Source organism: Eurytemora carolleeae, unplaced genomic scaffold (genome assembly GCF_000591075.1).
Source record: "Eurytemora carolleeae unplaced genomic scaffold, Eaff_2.0 scaffold136, whole genome shotgun sequence".
NCBI lineage: Eukaryota > Metazoa > Arthropoda > Copepoda > Calanoida > Temoridae > Eurytemora > Eurytemora carolleeae.
In genome coordinates this window covers 316,648-336,200 of record NW_019396066.1, presented here as the reverse complement: position 1 = coordinate 336,200, position 19,553 = coordinate 316,648, and the positions used below count along the sequence as shown (strand labels likewise).

The 19,553-nt window shown below is 30.8% G+C and overlaps 1 protein-coding gene across 2 annotated transcripts in view; it reads left to right on the top strand.

The window, feature by feature from the left end:
* LOC111710218 (uncharacterized) overlaps positions 1-18,550 on the top strand; it is a 30,308-nt gene extending 11,758 nt beyond the window's left edge. Inside the window, exons 7-12 of one of the 2 annotated variants that reach the window (XM_023484284.1) lie at positions 433-853; positions 3,698-3,763; positions 3,994-4,044; positions 5,665-5,827; positions 7,326-7,520; positions 8,178-8,209. In XM_023484284.1, coding sequence (XP_023340052.1) covers positions 433-853; positions 3,698-3,763; positions 3,994-4,044; positions 5,665-5,827; positions 7,326-7,391 — 767 coding nt within the window. In that variant the 3' untranslated portion in view covers positions 7,392-7,520; positions 8,178-8,209. Of the gene's footprint in view, positions 1-432; positions 854-3,697; positions 3,764-3,993; positions 4,045-5,664; positions 5,828-7,325; positions 7,521-8,177; positions 8,210-8,319; positions 8,412-12,927; positions 13,000-15,116; positions 15,163-16,153; positions 16,268-17,743 lie in introns of those variants that run through there. The other variant, XM_023484292.1, reaches the window with a different exon arrangement.
* The last annotated feature ends 1,003 nt before the right edge of the window (positions 18,551-19,553 follow it).

Genomic DNA, 19,553 nt, shown 5'->3' with positions numbered 1-19,553 from the left:
ACCAGTCATAAAACCTATTTTATTTCTTGGCAGAGACCATATTTGGCTCCTTATGGAGACTTAAACTCCTTTAACAAGATTAGAAATTAGATTTGGAATTTATTAGTTTTAAGAAATATTCAGAAACACGTACAGAGAACTCTTTTTTATTGGGAAAAGCTTTAATGAAAATTGTTCACCATACAATTAGACCAGGCTGATTTTGAAGTGTTGTCTGTCCAGAGTCCAGACCATTGATTTTATACATCCCTTGATGGCAAAATTGCATGAAGCTTCTGCTTTCTTGTTCCCGCTTTTTTTCTTATTTCATATCTAAATTTGAATTAACTTCTTAGTCAGATTGTAAATATAAAATATTTTACTTTGTAGTGAGGTATTTACATTTCAAACTAATTAATTGTGTCAGCTGTATGTATGTACTATGTATACTAGAATCTAACTCCTTGAAAGCCAGTATCCTTATCTGGATTATTTCCTTCTTTACCTCCTGCCTAACCCTACTCAGCTCCTATCCCTGCTCTAGAAATTCCTTTAACTCCTTAAACCTGACCAAGCTGGTAGATTCACCCGGAGCTCCTGAATACAACCCTAACTCCCCTAACCTTACTCAACCAGTGTATTTACCCGTCAGTCTGGGGCATGCTGCTTACATGTCCCAGAGCAGCAGTCACCTTCAAGTCCGAGGGAACAACTCATCGGGTCCGGAGCTTTATTTTTCTCCTGATACCCGTCTAGACTGGATGCTTGATCCTGTTCCCGTCTCTCCTGTTCTAACTACAGTACAGAGTACACTTCTAGTTCTAACATTTGTGTTTCATCTCTACGTTTACGTTATAGCACATCGTCATGTTAGGTAACATTCATTTCATTCATTTATATTTTATTGATCATTTTACAGTCCAGATAAATCTTTAATCTGGTAAAAAAAAATAGGTTAGCTTCACATCAATGTACTGATGAATAAAATAACTAAGCAATCTATTCAATATTGGAACTGAGCCAACCGATCAACGAACTTTGGCGCATTTGCTTGGAAATTACCTAAGTCTTTCTCACAAACTCACAAGGTGTAGACCATTAGGTTGCAAAGATTTAGGGATTAGAAAACTTGAGTTTAAGACAAAGACTCAATTCATTAACAAGCAAATAAGGTATAGACATGACAATTTTGGGATTTGTTATGGCATTTATGGATAATTATGTCTTGGGATATTATATCTCCCTTTCATGGTTGAATTGACAAATTCAATATAATTGTATTGCAATAATGTTTTCAGGCGTAAATGCGAAAACATCCGTCAAAAATCAATCATGACACCATTACTCAACTATTTTCATTTGGATCTCAATATTCAATATTTTGTTAAAACTGTTTCATAATATTTAATATTTTGCTAAAACTGTTTCACAATATTCAATATTTTGCTAAAACTGTTTCACAATATTCAATATTTTGCTAAAACTTTTTCACAATATTCAATATCTTGCTAAAACTGTTGCGTAATATTCAATATTTTGCGAAATCTTTTTCACAATATTCAATATTTTGCTAGAACTGTTTCACAATATTTAATATTTTGCCAAATCTTTTCACAATATTCAATATTTTGTTAAAACTGTTGCACAATATTCAATATTTTGCTAAATCTTTTTCACAATATTGAATATTTTGCTTCAACCATTTCACAATATATAAATTTGGCTTGTCTGTCTGTCTGGGTGTCTGTCTGTTTGTATCCAATAAACGTCAAAACGGCTGAACCGATCGGGCCCAAATTTTTTGAGGGACATCTAGGGACCCCAGGGAAGGTTTATGAATGATTGAAATGTTAAATATTTGTCTCCATCAAAATTCGATCGTCATTAAATTTTTGAAAATTTTGAAAATCCGCGAAATTTTTTGTGAAAATCCGTTAATTATTTTTGTTTTGTTTTGCGATGTACACAAAGAGAACATGTTCACAATTAATTTAGGAGATGGGCGCGAAGCGCCCTCTAAGGCTAGAAAGAAGGGCACGAAGCGCCTTGAATTTCTAGTATTCAATATTTTGCTAAAACTGTTTCGCAATATTGAATATTTTACTGAAACCGTTTCACAATATTTAATATTTTGCTAAATCTTTTTCACAATACTCAATATTTTGCTTAAACTTTTTCACAATATTCAATATTTTGCTAAAACTGTTTCACAATATTTAATATTTTGCTGAAACCGTTTCACAATATTCAATATTTTGCTAAATCTTTTTCACAATACTCAATATTTTGCTTAAACTTTTTCACAATATTCAATATTTTGCTAAATCTTTTTTACCATATTCAATATTTTGCTAAAACTGTTTCACAATATTCAATAATGAAAAGAACAAAATGAAGACAGTTAAAATCAAATCGGAAAATTTAAATACCTTGAGTTGCATTTCTAGTAATTAAATGGGTTATGTTGCATTTAAAAAAAAATGTTAAGAAAAAATATGATAAATATTACACGTCTAAATACTGAATCTGAGATGTCTAAACTTCAAACTTTCAAAGAGATTATTCTTATTCGTTTTAAACAAATAGGTGTTGTTTTAAAATTAACTCAATTAAAATATCTATTTTTCTTCTAAAGCTTCGAAGCTTCTTTTTAAAAACTTAAAATTTCGGCTCAAACTTAATTTTTCTAATTCTGTGTAAACCTTGATATTTGTACGTTAACTGTTTGATTAAGCAGTATTTATAGTTTGACATATATCAAAGGTCTACAACATCTAGATTCTGGATTTATAAATATGCAGTAATCAGTTCCGTTGAACATTTTTATCTGTTTACTTGTGCAACAAAAAGCCTTTAATAAACGAAAATATTTATCGAGAAGTTTTATAAATATTGTAAAGAAAGTTTCACAAAAGCTGAATAAAATTTGGCTCTTTCCTTTCCCCCCAGTTTTCCCAGATTTAATGTAGTTTAAACTTTTTGTGTTGTTAGGAGATAATATATTCAATATTTTAGAAATATACAACTAACTATACAACTATACAACTATACAACTATACAACTATACAACTATACAACTATACAACTATACAACTATACAACAAATCAAAAGTTCTCTACTTTGACCTGTTTAATCCAGGCATATATTGACTCCAGTTAAGAAATTGTCAATGTCAGATTTCCAAATTATTTAATTCCTATATCTTTTGAACCTTATGGTGTTGACCTTAGATATTTTAAACTTTATATCTAGCTAAATTAATATAATATTTATATATTGATAAAGGTCTACAACATCTGAATGCTAAGGTATAGAGAAAATAAAATTTTGAGTTTGATGCAAGTGTTCAATTACTTTATACAATGGCAAAATGGGTTTGAGGGTTCAGAATTACAGATGAAGAAACTGCAGAAAATAATGCTGTTTATATTCAGAATTAGTTAATTAAATAAAAAGAATATTTTCCACAAACTATAATTTGTTTATTCCATACCTTTGTAACCTGATTGTGTAACCTTACATATTTTAGACTTAGACTTTTATCTATACCTATCAAAATTCATCGTTTGACATTTCTAAGGTCAATACGACTTTTTATTATCAAAATGTAAGGGATTAGAAATTTATCTATTTTTGTTTATCTACTTTTTACTTTGGATCAAACTGGGGTTTGAAACTTAATTAATTTTGAAAATAACATTTGCTTTCATATTTTAGAACCATACAGTTAACACACAGATCAAATCATGCCTCTATACAGCGACTGAATTCAGTCATGGCCAGGAAATTAAAAATACTATTTAAGAGACAAAAGCTAATTAAAATGTTTAATATTCGAAATGTTGATTATAAGTAGTCATTTTCTAGATTTTAAAAAGAAAAATATACTAAACAGTTTTAATTATGAAATTTTCTGTAATTTATATTAATTTTTGGAAATTTTTGAAAACATGGAGCAAATTAAAATCGGTTAAAAAGAGTTAAACTTAAAGTATTTGAATTAATGAGAATAGAAGAGAATCCTGTCCCTTCCCTGCCGAGTATTCGAATTCACAATACCAAAGGAAAACCACAAACAAGAACTTTTAAAGACTAATTTATTGAATTGCATTCAAAGGGACTGTAAAGGAAAAATAAATGGGGGTATAGGATTAAACCTTATAATCTCAGGCGTAGGCGTTGAACGATACCTAAAGACATTTGATGTTTATGTCTCGATAAATTGATATAAACTGTGTCAAATTTATACGAAAATTCATATATATGTAATTTTGTACGAAAGTTGAAGTACAAAACCGATCATATTCCGCATTACGTCACCAGAACTTCATCCAATGGCAGTGCAGTATACTGGTCACGTGATTTCCTTCTTTTTTACATAACCAGTATACTGCACTCTCATTGAGGGGAGTTCTTGTAACGTAGTACGAACTTAAAAATAATATTATCAATTATATCTTTTCAATTTGGTGTCATATTTTGCATTTAATTCTGGTTATCACTGTATCTATATATATAAATCTATATATATATATATATATATATTTTATATATTATGGAAGGGTTTAAATATATATATATAATATTAAATATCCAGTTTATCTCTCTAGTGGCTTATATCATGACTATAAAACCATACCTTTAATACAGTATATATACTCGATACACATTACACATTCCTATAGGGATGGAAACTATTTGTTGATTTTAAGATTTTTCATCCAAATCATTTTAGACCGTTAAGTGTTCTGAGGCTGAATTTAAAGAAGTTGAGTAGCGTCTCAAATTTGAGACGCGGCTCAAACATGGTTGGTTCCACTTAAAATGGTATTCAGTGTTTCCAGATTTAAGCCGGCGCTCAATTGAAACCGGTTTCTGGCGGTTCAACGACGCGATTTGAATTTTTAAAATTCGGTTTCTGTATAGTTTAAAATTTCGTCACTTATTGACGATCTAGACGATCTAATTTTTTTTTCTTTTGAAAATACTAGCACACGTTCTTTTCATGTAGAAACCTTCCCTTGGAGTTAATATTCAGGTAGAGGAGTGCAATCTGTGTAATAAAGCTAAAATATATATATATATATATATATATAGAGAGAGATTTTCGTATAATTTTACAGTTTTATATATCAATTTCACGAGACAGAACATCAGATAGAAGTCTTATATGTAAAATCTTTCAACGCCTGAGATTCTCAGATTTAACCTATATACCCCCCTTTTTTTCCTTTGCAGTCCCTTTAACGAACCTAGGGCAAGTAATTTTTGGTTAGTGTGTAGGACATGTGAGCCAATACGTAAATACAATATACTATAGATTAAATCGTTTAACAATTTTGTATCTGTATTTTCTGGGAGAAAGATTTCAATTAAAGAAATTGAGTCTTTGCTACGAACTGAAATCTTTGCAATCTTTATGATTTAAACATTTGACATTTAAATTAAAATATATAAGATCTACAACATTTGGTGCAAAGCGATTTGAAAATTCATGTTTGTAACAAAGACTCAATTTTAAGAAAAGCCAGCTCATTTTTAGTTCCATTTTTTTACTTTTTATAGTTTTCAGTGAGTGGTCTGCCAGCAATAGTTAAAAGCAAGAAAGAAAATTTATTTTTTTACATTGAACTTTTTGTGCTTAAATTATTCGATGCTCGTGTTTGAGTTGGATTGTTTATTAGGAGGGAGTATACCTACCATGCACCTTCTTCACCTTCCCCTTCCCCCTTCCAGTCCCCCCTTCATATCCCCCCTCCTTCACCTTCTCCTTCACAACACAACAACAATTCAGAGTTCAACTACAACAACACAGTGTCCCCATACCAAAACTTTAAAGAGTTGCAGGTAGCATGGGCAGTCAACACTCAACCATTTTTAAAAAGTTACTTTTTTATATAGCTATTACGTTTAATTTTATATTGTTTAAAAAACAAAACAAAAATTCTTTAAATGCATATGTGTCAGTTTTCTGTTTTATAAGTTTTATATGTTTTATACATATAGTTTCATTGCACGCCCCTAGCTTTCAGAAATCAAAAGTAATAAAATTTTATTTTATAACTTTCTTTAGATTTCATCAATCCTCCTTTTACCATACAAATTCTGTAAAAAATATATCNGGGGGGGCTTGGCACAGTGGGGTATTTTAGAGTTTTAGAGAAGGTTTTTGTCAAAATCTTCTTCTTAAAATGAATATGCCTTGTGTTTCATGATGAGAAAAAAAAATAGATTTGTCATTATTTAATTTACAAACATTGAATTATGTGAATTAAGTAGCTAGCGTTGATTTAAACTATAATTAATTTTCCTATTTTAATCAGTTTAAAAATAATTTTCCTAATGGGCAAGGCATTTTACTGTTTTTCCGCCAATTTAAGCTTTTTTCAACCATTCTCGGAGTACGTTTTATTATTTAAAAAGATTGTTGAAACCAGAGAATTCCTTCAATATTTTCTAAGGGTTGAGAGGGCATCTTATATTTCATGAAGAAATCTGATATATTCACAAATTGGTATTTTATCCACCATAAGTACTAGATGTATATCTAGATTTTTGATAGATTAACAAGTTTTTGAAATTTAGATGTAGCTGCAATATTTCTTTCAAAAAAGTTACATTTAATAATTCAACTCGCTTACCACGAAAAAAAATTTCTATTTTGGCTCCAGCCTCACATTTAATATTTTATATTTTGTAAATGTTTGATGTCAAGGAAAAGAGCCAAATTTTCAGATTAACTCTTAAACTATTAAAACAAATTTATTTAAAGAATCTGACTTATCTTATTATTTAGTTTGTTAATCTACAATCTTTTCAATTTTGTATTATACAGTGATAACCAGAAAGCTCTGGAATAGAAAGTCGACTTTAAATAGTCCAATGAACACCAACCAAATCAATTGTGAAGTGTTAACAGACTCAGAAGTGATTTAGTAACTTTAAGCAAGGCTTTGTAAAAACATAAAATACACTTTAATGCTTTAATGTATTACTTTAATGTCGTCTTCTTATTCTGATTATCACTGTATAAAAGAGACAGTAGCGTAATATCTGCATTTGCATGGAAAAGTGTTGAATTCTCAAAATTCCTTCTTTCTCTTATATTGCATAAATGCACGGGACCCTGTAGTAAACAACCGAAATAAAAAAGAGACAACTTCAACGTTTTAGATAAAAAGCTTTAAAGGGTATTTTTTGGAATCAAGTACGTCTACGTCCCTTTAGGAGAGAAAATTACATGGGAAATTGATTGATAATTCTGCTGAATATTTGAATTTTTTTTTAATTAAAATTAATTTTGATATATGGGACCATTTTGGTCAACGATTTTGACTTTTTGAAGGTTCCTGGTTGTTCCCTAGCACCCCCTGGTTCCCCTGCCCACTCCTCTAGGTGCGGGAGTAGCTGACCCTCTGCCCCTAACTCCCCTGGGAGTATCCCTAGCCCCCCTTCACATAGGGACTATCTACTTCTCATCTACCCCCTTCTTCTCTCAGCAGCCTGGATACCTTTTATAGCTTTCTCTATATATATACAGGTTACTTATAATATATATATATATACTGGTTAACTATATATATGTAAAGGGTTACTCACAAAGGATGAGACTGTAAAGACGACATTAAACTCTTTAAATCTGACGAGGCCAAGGTTATATTAAGTCTTTTACCTTGAATACACTCTTTTAACAGAAGAGCTTATATATTGATCGGGCAAAAAAAAAATTTTATGAAGGCAGAGAATAATAAGTATAAGGAAACAGACAGTATAGTTTCTGTACAGTCGTCTCGTCGTCCTTTGTGGGTAACCCTCTATATACAGGTTAACAATATTATCATAGCATTCCCTATATATACACACACTACAGGTTAACAAGACTTACATATAAGATACAAGATGAGGTGAATCTGTAAATTTGTCCTGCTAACTTAAATGACTCTAGAGAAGAGGATTCCGGTCAGAAAAAAATTTACAAAAATCTTGAAATTCTGCCATTAATTCTTAAACAGTAAAATCTGCATAAGTAGCTGTTATTTTGGCTCAAACTGTTGTTATTGCGCGCCTTCATTTCCGGTAACGATTTTAGCTTATAATTGTTGCTTTTGAAGTAGCCATCGTTCATCGTTATTTATGAAACACAATTTTTCGCAGATTTTTCTGTTTAAATAGATGAAGTGTTTGTTACATTTTCCAGATGAAACCCTGTAATATATCTGAAAGAACAATCTGTTATATTTTCCAGATGAAACCCTGTAATATATCTGAACGAACAATCTGTATATTTTCCAGATGAAACCCTGTAATATATCTGAACGAACAATCTGTATATTTTCCAGATGAAACCCTGTAATATATCTGGGCGAACAATCTGTTATATTTTCCTCCCTTTGCTCATCCTTTCCTCAATCAATCCATGGTTTTATTCAAGGTAAAGTATAAATCAAAAGTTAGGATTTTTTATCCGTTTTGTATTACACTAAAGAGACACCACATCCGCTTCTAGTTGTTTTGCCCTAGCAAACTCATTTTTGTCACTATCACCTAGAAATTTTTTACAAAAATCTTTTTTTGCGTTTTTCCAAACCTGCCTAGCAAACAAACTATTAAAATAAGTTGGCCTTGAAAAATTGGGCTATTGACATACATTGCAACCCATACTTTCACTCTAAGACTTTTTTCTATAAGGGACGCCCCCACCTTCAGGCTGTGCATAGATTCAGAAGCCCCAACCTTTAAAGGGTTAATATTAAAGGATGTTTTGGTTTAAAGAAGCTTTACAAATATCTGTGTAAAGCACTGCAAAATGATTTGCTCTGAAAGTATTTGTAAACAGTTTTTTCTAAGAAAAGAAATAATGACGATTTTTCAAACCTTCCTATAATGAAAGATTGATACTGATTAATGCGGTCTTATATTTACTGTCAGAGACAAAATTTTGCAGTATGTGATAAAAGTAAACTTGTAAGAATAAATCTTTAAATGGTTTAGACTTCTTTGATGCTTGGAGAGCTCTTAAAATTACCAAAAAACATTTAAATGCTTGACCCGCTTGACCCTATTCAGGGTGCCGTCTGGTTTACCCAAAATAGTCTTGGGAGGGGTCCCAGGGACCTCCCCCCCCCACCTCTTTTTCCTTATTGTGATTTGTGACACAAATTTATAATATTTGATACAGTTTTGGAAAGCCCTTGGGCTATACTTTAATAATCTGTAAAAAAATTGGCAAATTTGCTACATTTCAAATATGTATTGTATCAAGTTATTATGCAAAAAATGTGTAAAAACAAAAAGTGTGCGAAATATGATAAATTATACATTTTTTAAAAGCCATTTAAATATGCAAAAATTTTTGCAAAATTTTCAAAAAGTAAATTTGTATTTCACAGAGCTATAAAAGTCGAAATCCGAAGACCGGAAGTAGGTCTGAATATAGATTTGTTGTATCTTTTTTATCTGATCTTACATCTGCTTTGTGTTCTTCTCTTTTAGATCTATACGCATTCTAATCTCTGGTAGACAAGGGGAAATGCATTTTGACATATATTTCTGATTCATACTATTATTTAATTTGATATCTTGACGCCAGAAATATCAAATTAAGTAAAATAGAAAACTACTGTTTGTGAGGAGTAGATATCAGATGAATTTACAGTTTTCAATATTGTTTTCTGATCAGGAATGTTTGACTCAGCAACTGTTGAAGGTTAGCTTCAAACTCAAATTCCTCAATATTCTTGCAGGTTGAAAAACAGTCACTGCTCCAAGCAGGGTTTGAAAGTTCTAAGAATATTCATTGAGTCAGAATTCCGCCTTAATAATGGCAAATGGAATAAGAAAGGTTAGAAAAGGAGTAGATATTTTCGACAAAAAAATGTTGATTCTTGTAAGTTCATCTCGGACACAGTGCTTCATAATACGGCCTCGTCTACAGCAATCTTTTCCTTGCAGTCAGCAGAGTATAAACCGGTATCATAGTGCATGGTGCACAACCTATCAGGATTCTACTTTCTATGCATCCATCTTCCTTGTTTTGGCAAGAGGGAGGGGGAAGAGGAGGAGAGAAACCTCTGCACTTTTATTTTCTTTTTTTCCAAATAGGGTGTACTTCAATGTTATTCCACACAGGGTTCTGTTCAAACACAAGAAACTGGAGAGAGTTGTAAAAGAACCTGACAGTTCTCAGCTCCCTTGATGCCTACACATAGAATCAGATTCAATCGAAAGAATTTAAGTCTTTCCGACGAGTTAGGATACATAATAACAGCAAACCAGGCTTGTTATTAAAGAGTATATTTAAAACTGCCAGAAGCAAAATCTGGATCCAGTTAGGTAAAAAACCTCCATTCTCCAGGTTAATACAGCGTTGAAAGATGAATGCAGACCTTCAATGTTTTTTGTTGTTCCGCTTATTTGTTTTACATTTGTGTGCAGGGGTGTATACCCCCGGCCCTATACACCCCTGGCTAACGTTTTTATAGTTTGCCATTTTCTCTCTCTCACACCCACCTCAGATCTTAAATAATTCAATCAAATTCAAAATTAATCATTTATATATTAGAACCTATTAATGTCGATTTCAATTCAATGCCCCCTTTCATTTTTGGCGACCACTCCCTTTGAAATCGAATTCCGTGAAAAATTTCTTAAATTGTCAAATCCCATTGGAAGAATATTTTAGTTCCGAAATAAATTAGTCGCGAATATTGTTTTCAAAGTTATATTTTAAAAAAAACCTGCTATATTAAAATATTTACAAAATTTATTCACTCTTCTTTAGCCAACTTTTATACTTTCTAAACGGTAAAAAAGCTTCAGTTTTAATATTGACAAAGGTTAGGTAAAAAGAAAAACGTAGATTAAACTCATCTATCAAAGTTATCAAAAATGTTCTCGTAATATGTTCAAATCCATGAAAAGTTTGGCCTAGTATTGGTCTGAGGCTGTTGAAATTTTCTGACTTTTCTTACATACCCAAAGCCCTCCCTTTAGGCCTAAAACCGGGCTTTAATACTAACTGCCTGAGTCCTCAGGCACACTGCCTGAATGACTGCTTTTGCCTGTAAAAAACTAAATCTTTGTTTTGACCCACTTTCACTTGTCAGATTTTGATAAAATTTAGCTTTTTGGAAAGCCTATGACATTGGACAAGTTTTGCGAAAAAAAAATTGAAAATTTTTTGCAAACAACCTGTCAAAGGAGATTTGCACATTTTTAGTTTTTCTTGATTAAAAATCAGGTTATTTAAAATTTTGCAAAAATTTTTGCATATTTGAAATGGCATGGTCAAGGGCTTTTCAAAAATGTATAATTTTTTTTTGCAAACATTTTTACTATAAAACTGGATTTTGCGATAAAAAATTCAATTTTCGCAAATTTGCAATTTTTTTTGCAGATTTTAAAAGTAGAGCACAAGAGCTTTCTAATGATGTATCATTTGTCATATTTGGACATAAAACATGGGATTTAGAGGGGGGGGGTCAAATTGACACCCCCCCAGCGTATCCTGGTTTTCAAGTACCCCAGCAGGGATAGGGTTAAAGTAACTGGAGAATGTTTGTATTCATAAAATCAATGTATTGTTTGTGTGTTTGAATTTTTGAAAATAAAATAATTATTTTGTTGAGAATATTGATGAAGTGTAAACCATCTTTCTCTAGCTTCTCCATTCAGTTCTTCAATTCAATCCAATATATATATATATATATATATTGATATATTGTAGATAAATAATTATATATATGGATATATTATAGATTTATAGATATATAGATATTCACTTGCCAACTCAATAATACTTGTGGCATATGTTCTATTCTTTTCTAACAGGTTACACATCTATACTGTTTTAAGGGGAAACTTCAGTTCGCAAAGATAATAAGTGTTCATACAAACATTGTATTGGTCCTTAAAGGCTTCGGGGGCTGAATCTTTGTACAGATTGGCCTTAGAGTAAAATATGCAATTAAAACACATTGATATTGTTTATAGCCCAATTTTTCAAGGCCGGTTCATTAAAAAAGATTCCAACATTTTGTTAGAAAAAATCGTTCGTTCAGTAAAAAAACAATTGTTTTTAAAGTTAGTTTAAAAAGATCGTTCGTTCACTAATAAAATGATCATGTGTTCAATAAAAAAAGTGAAGTTTATAAAAGTTCGTTCGTATGAACGATCTAAAAAATTGAATAAAACGATAGTTTTTTAATTTCTCTGAACAATCCAATTTGTTCGTTCATCAATTGTTAACACCAGTTTACAAAAAAAATTCGTTTTACAAAATGTCGTTCATTTACAAGAACGATGCCCACCTCTTTAATAAACATGAAAGCAAAAGTAGCTCCAATGATTAAAGCAATTGAGTTTTTGCCACAAATATCCAATATCTTTGCAATCTTAGGGTGCAAACCTTTGATATTTCAAACTTAGATTATTTTATCTATAAGTATTATTAGTCTACGACATTGGGTTACAAAGATATAGAGATTAGAAAATCAGAGTTTGTGGCAAAAACTCAACTCATTTGAAACAAATCAAGGGGAAAATGGATTACATTGTTTGTCTTCCTTTAAAACGTGTTGCTGGCGTTTTCATTTTTTAGAAATTCTCACTGAAAATGTTTTCCTTGTAGTAATGTTAAAAAGGTACGAAATTGAATACTAAATGACAATCGGTCAAATATAGTTTAGCGCAGAGAACAGGGGTGTATACACATGGGATTTTTGGGGCTAAACCCTTGATATAATATATTTGAGGGATCCCACAGGTATCCCAGGGGTAACATAGGCCAAAATATTGAGGGATCCCACAGGTATCCCAGGGGTAACATAGGCCAAAATTTTCAAGATGGAAATTTTAATTTTTTTAATTCCACTGGAAACGCCGGGCACTTCAGCTAGTGTTTAATAAAAGCAAATATGTTTCTGTATATAATTTGTTTGTCTTTTAAGACTGAGCTGGCAAATCATCAGAAAGAAACATGCGAAGAAGAGACAGCAAAACTTCAAGGACGATTTTTCAAGGTATTTTGTAAACATATGTTTAGGTCTATATTTTAGAGACTCTACGTGGCACGTGCAACTTTTATTTGTTAGCAATAGCATACCTAGTTTATCATGTTCGGCAGTAAAACAATGTTTCCAGAAACCCTTAGTTAAATCGCTCAATCCCCTGTTCGGATCAAGATCATTAACGATTTTGATCGTTCCATGTTCTATAAAATATGGGCTTTGAAAAACATCTTGAATTTGATGTGTAATATATTAATATTTGTCAAAAATTTAACTAAATACTTTTGTAACATTTTCCGATGTTTTTACTTTCCTTGCACCCTTAACATTTAAGGTTCAGGTTTTATTTAATGAGCTGACCTTGAAAAGTTGGATTAAGAACAAATCTATATTAGACCCCTCAATCTATATTAGACCAAAACTTAGATTTAGAATAAGTTTCAAATTTTGAACGTGCTCCTGACAGAACAATTCCACATCGTTCTTTTCAACCAATTACAGTTCGTTCCACATTTGTTATTTCATAGATCCTTCCAATATTTTTATATGCACATTCTATGTGTTCGTTCTTTTTTCAGAATCTTGGAACATATTCTAAATAGATATTTCTTGGTGGAAGTTATTAACGCTGACTTGAAAATTTCCCATAAATAATCTCAAGAATTTATAAGATAATAATTCAATGTATTTTAAGTTAAAAAATAATTTTCTTCGTTAACTGATAAAGCATCTGAGCAGAATTCTAACTTAACAAATTTTAAACAATCGTATTCAGAGAGGATGGTTTTATAAGACCTTCTTCACACAATCGTATTCAGGGAGGATGGTTTTATAAGACCTTCTCCGCACAATCGTATTCAGAGAAGATGGTTTTATAAGACCTTCTTCACACAATTGTATTCAGGGAGGATGGTTTTATAAGACCTTCTTCACACAATCGTATTCAGGGAGGATGGTTTTATAAGACCTTCTTCACACAATCGTATTCAGGGAGGATGGTTTTATAAGACCTATCTGCTAAGTGCGAAGATTTTTGATATGAATATTATAAGAATTATTTGGAAAATAATGAATTAACAACAAACAAAGTTGATTAAATGATCATTAGAAAGAGACAAGACTAGACCCATTGCACTGAATTTCGATTAAAGTTGAACCACTGATTCAAAGTTAAATATTAAAAAAGGATTTGTATCGGAAATTCAAATTGGCAGTTCAAAATCATTAAAAAAGGTCCTAGAAATATCAAATTCCACGTAAAACATAATTTCATAAGCAAGATTTTGTTTTGTGGACTTGTATAAATGTATCACATATTCATTTAGAAAAACTGCTGTAAATGATTTTTATCACTTTTTAAATTAATTATATTGATTGCATTATTTAAAAGTTATCGGGGTTGAGAAATTTGCATGACGTTTTTTTTAAAGATTTATTTTCCTTGCCATCATATTTAATTAAAAAATATTTAGATAATTTGAGTTTTAAAGGTGAATAATTTCAATCGAATTATTAGTTTAGAAACTGTAGTGCACTACCAGTAAAGTAAATATCCTACAAACTTCAGTTTATGGCTAATTCGTAGTTCATTCAGGATTAAAGGAGCTGAAATGTTGATTAAAGGGGAGAAATTGTCATGTGACCCTTTTATTAACGGACCACCAATTGGGTTTGTGATAGAACTTTCCTGAACACATTTATCTATAATTAACGATGTTTTTTTGTCATTTTTCTTTATTATTCATTATCATTATTCATTAAGTATATTTGCGGTTGATCTTGTAACAATAAATGTAGTTAATGTAATTAGTGAATATAACATATGGGTAAAAATTAAGAAAGGTGTGAGCTGAAAGGTGGGGGAAGCAAGACTTTTATTTGATAGAGTTTGATTATGCCAGCAATACAATGATTGGGAAAATTGAAATCAAACACAACCAAACCCATAATTTGATTTAGGATTAGGAAATCCTTGACTGCACCCCTGATTTTGTTCTCAAAATGAGATGTTATCTTTCTTAAGTCGAAATAAAATATTATCAAAATATTTCATTGCCGATGCACAGATTGCGGGTGGTAATTTTAAAATTATGTTTTGAATTATCCTTTAGCAATATTCTTACTTCCAGGTGTCGGCACATGTCTCTACCATTCTTGGAACACGCACGGTCCCAGGTATTAAATATGAAATGAACATGAAATGAACATGAAATGAACATGAAATGAACATGAAATGAACATGAAATGAACATGAAATGAACATGAAATGAACATGAAATGAACATTCATAAAATTATTCAGAAATACAGAAGAAAAATTACTGTTTTGAAGAGTAACTCTATATAGACATTCAGATAACCTGTCATTCATTCATCCTCAAACTTAGCTTGAATCCCTTTTTATCTGTTTTAAGGGCGCTTAGTGAATATTCTTTTCATCCTAAAACAAACATAGATCAACGTGAAATTATTCTTTTGAAGTGCCTTGCTGTATTATTTGTGTAAATATTGTTTAGTAGTATGAAACTCATCATGCGTATTTTAGATGATTTTGCTAAATTCCTTCAAAAGGTACACTGACAATATGTAGGCACTAATTTTTTAACTATTAACCTTAAATAGTGCTTATTAACGTAAACATTTGATTTTATAAAGTATTAACACTCGGTTAATAGAGATACTCCGCACTTATTTTACAGAAGTAACATTAAAAAAATTCGCATACTCTTTTGCTTTCATTAGCGAATTTTAAAATCTTTTTAACTAAGGAATAAATCTTTTGCCAAAAATTCTAATTTTTTAATCTCTTTATTTAAAACCTGATGGTTGTTAAATTTCATATTTCAAACTTAGACTATTTTATTGAACAGAATTCTTGTTTGACATATCTAAGGTCTAGAAATTGGATTGCAATGATATAGGGATTAGAAAATTACAGTTTCTGGCAACGAGTAAACTCCTTTAAATCTTAGTTTAAATCTTTTAAATATAACAAGGCATAATAGATAAACATTCCCTGCAATGGGTTCAAGTAAGATACAGCGGAAAATTGGACCTTCTCGGTTCAGCCTTATTGACACGTGTGTATTGAAAAAAAGGAAAATATGCAAGGCAAATATATCAAATAGATAGCATAAAAATAAAAATAACTAAATGTTTTGATTAAGGATTTGAATCAAGCTCAGCAGCAGCAGTCATGTCTTCTCCTTCTACCAGAAGTGCATTCTCCAAAGCTTGTGATAACCCTGCCTACCCCAACTATAGAACCGGATATAAAAATGGTAAAATCAGGAATTTGAATTAAAAATCCAGATAAATTAAATATTCAAACTTTTAATCCGAAGGCACTGAGTTTTTGTCACAAACTCTACTTTTATAATCTTGATATCTTTGCTACCCAATGTCGTAGACCTTTGATATGAATTCTGTTAGTCCAAACAGTCTAAGTTTGAAATATCAAAGGTTTACATCATCAGATTGTAAAGATATTGGGATTAGACAATTTGAGTTTGTGACAAAACTCATTTCCTTAAACAATTTAAATACTAAGTGCTGCGTAATTTTGATCTGTGAAATACTTGAGATTTAAAACTTTTGTCTTAGACTTTTTTAAATTTTCCTTTATCATATAAAAAAGAGTTTGCCCAAGATTCGATTGAATTCTTTTGGGTTTCTGAGTGTCAATATATTCTATGTTTATATAAAATCATACACCCAGTAAGCCGGCTCTCTCTCTCTGTCTTTCTCTCTCTCTATAAGAACTGATTGCATTTCGGTAATGCATCATAGATACACGGCAACAAAAACAATTTCCTCAAAATGCACAAAATATTTATCGAGAGGAATAAATTGAAGTGCAGGAAAAATTTGACATGAAATTACAAACTTTGAAAAAAAAATTGTAAATTATCCCTGAGTTGTGAAAAAAAATTTGTTCAGTTTAGACAAAATTTTGATAATTTATTCGCAAATATGAATTATTTATAACTGATAAATTGCTTTTAGAATTCTTACTTAGAAAGAATTAGGATTGGTATAATTAGTTGAGACATTTCATTAAACGGCTCAAGCCTTAACCATTTATAATATTCATGAGTTCATAACAGTACCTTTTAAACATTTGTTTAAGTATAATAATGATGAACATGTATTTTGTTTTTTGTTGTATTGTACCTGGAAACATTGAAATGTAATGTTTACCCTTAATACCTGTACCTGATTCTGAATATCCACTGTGGACACTTTTGATTTCTGCTTAATTCGCTCTTTTTCTCTCTTCTTTTTAATGTCACTGCTTTGTTCCGACCTGCAATGAGAGTTCTCTAATTGATTGCTCGTCAAAAATTCAAAATTTCTCGTTTTCTGATGTCTGTTCGGGTTTTATTTTCTGGATACAAACTAAAGATTGAATCAATCTCAAGATTACTAAAAGATGAGATCAAGCATTGATCTCGATATCCATTCAATACAAAACACCCTCAAAATTACTTTTACTTTCTACGTAATTTCTGTATAAATATTTTTATTGTCGTGAATAACAATTTAAAACTGAAAAAAAAACTTGAAATTATGATTTAGTAAAATTTTGTTGACTTTTTTGGTATAAGGAAAGAAGCTGATTACTAATCTCAAACTTGAAAATCTTTACTACAGGGTGGCGTAAACATTTGATATTATTTTAAACTTAAATCAAGCAGGATGTTATTTTGTGGGTTAGAGGTGAGTAATCAGTTCTTTTATTCATTTCTGCTTATCAGGCGGATATAGAGGAAGTGGAGGATGAAGAACTCCAAACTGATGTAGAAGAGAAGGAAGAACTCCAGACTGATATAGAAGAGAAGGAAGAACTTCAGGCTGATATAGAGGAAGATGAAGAACTCCAGGCCGAATTTGGAAACTTTGTGAAATCAGGAGAGCCAGAAGTCTCTGAAGAACAAATAGAATTAGAACCCGGAAAACCAGGAAATCTAGGAAAACCAGGAAAACTAGGAGAACCAGGAAACTCAATGGAACCTGGAGAACCAGGAGAAACTGAACACTTTTCACAGCTAAGAGATCTTGGAGAATCTGAAGAAAACAAGATTCCAAGAAAACACATTAAAGAATCAACTCCTTTAAAATCTAAAGAAATTGATCACCCATTGATACAGTTTCCAGCATAGAAATCTCATCAGAGTCTAGTTTTTTTTCGTTAAAAATATTATTTTCAAACTCTTATTTTCTAATCCCAAAACCTTAAGAAACTCAAATCTTAACTTTAACTTTAGGTTCTGCAATGTGTGTATGCAGATATGCTGGATTTTGTTAAGATTTATACAATTTGGGTTTTATCTAAAAAATAGAACTCGATGAACGAAATTCTTAATATCTCCAGTAATTTTGAAAGCACAAAAATGACAGGATACATTTTAGAAGCTACGTTTCAAATTACGTTTACGAATAATGCCGCAATTTTTATAATTATCATAAACACATTTATGAGTCGTCTTGCTACTATCAAGTTTCGTGGGACACCCTGTATGTAAGTGAGTCGTCTTTAAATCTATCAGAGCTAGATAACTGGTAAAACAACCCTTACTTAATTAAGTTCACTAAAAGAATTAATTATTATAAGAAAAGGGGGGTGAAGTTAGAATAATTTTGTTTAAGTAAAGTTAAAAAGAATATTAGTTAAAAATACGTGTATTGTATGGCTGTGATTTTTAAAATAAATTCAAGAATAAAATTGTATATAAATTCTGTAAAATATAAAGCTAAACTTTATTCTTCTCATATTATGTAAAAAATCCAGTTTCAAATAAACGTTTAATTAGTAAAGAACCCGAAGTTGTTATGGACACAAATATGAAATATAAATTCTTTGCTCTGTAAAAAATGTTTATTACGTGTAAAATTAAAATTTATTTATTTGAATTTTTTTTCATTCTGCACCCAATTACATCAGTTTAAATCTTGAATTACCATAAATGGACCATGGAGTGTTGTGAGGTGATCCAAAAAAAATGTAAATGGGCCCAATCGGTTCAGCCGTTTATCCCCCGGTTTATAGGATCCAAAGAAAAAGATTTACAAGTAAGTATTGAATAGATCTGTTGAAGAATATCAGGCTCAATATCTATTTATAGATCTATAAGTAAATATTGAATAGATCTGTTGAAGAGTCTCAGGCTCAATATCTATTTATATATCTATAAGTAAGTATTGAATAGATCTGTTGAAGAGTATCAGGCTCATTATATATTTATAGATCTAATAGATCTCTAAGTAAGTATTGAATGATCTGTTGAAGAGTATCAGGCTCAATATCTATTTATAGATCTATAAGTATATATTAAATAGATCTGTTGAAGAGTATCAGGCTCAATATCTATTTATAGATCTATAACTAAGTATTGAATAGATTTGTTGAAGAGTATCAGGCTCAATATCTATTTATAGATCTATAAGTAAGTATTGAATAGATCTGTTGAAGAGTATCAGGCTCAATATCTATTTATATATCTATAAGTAAGTATTGAATAGATCTGTTAAAGAGTATCAAGCTCAATATCTATTTATAGATCTATA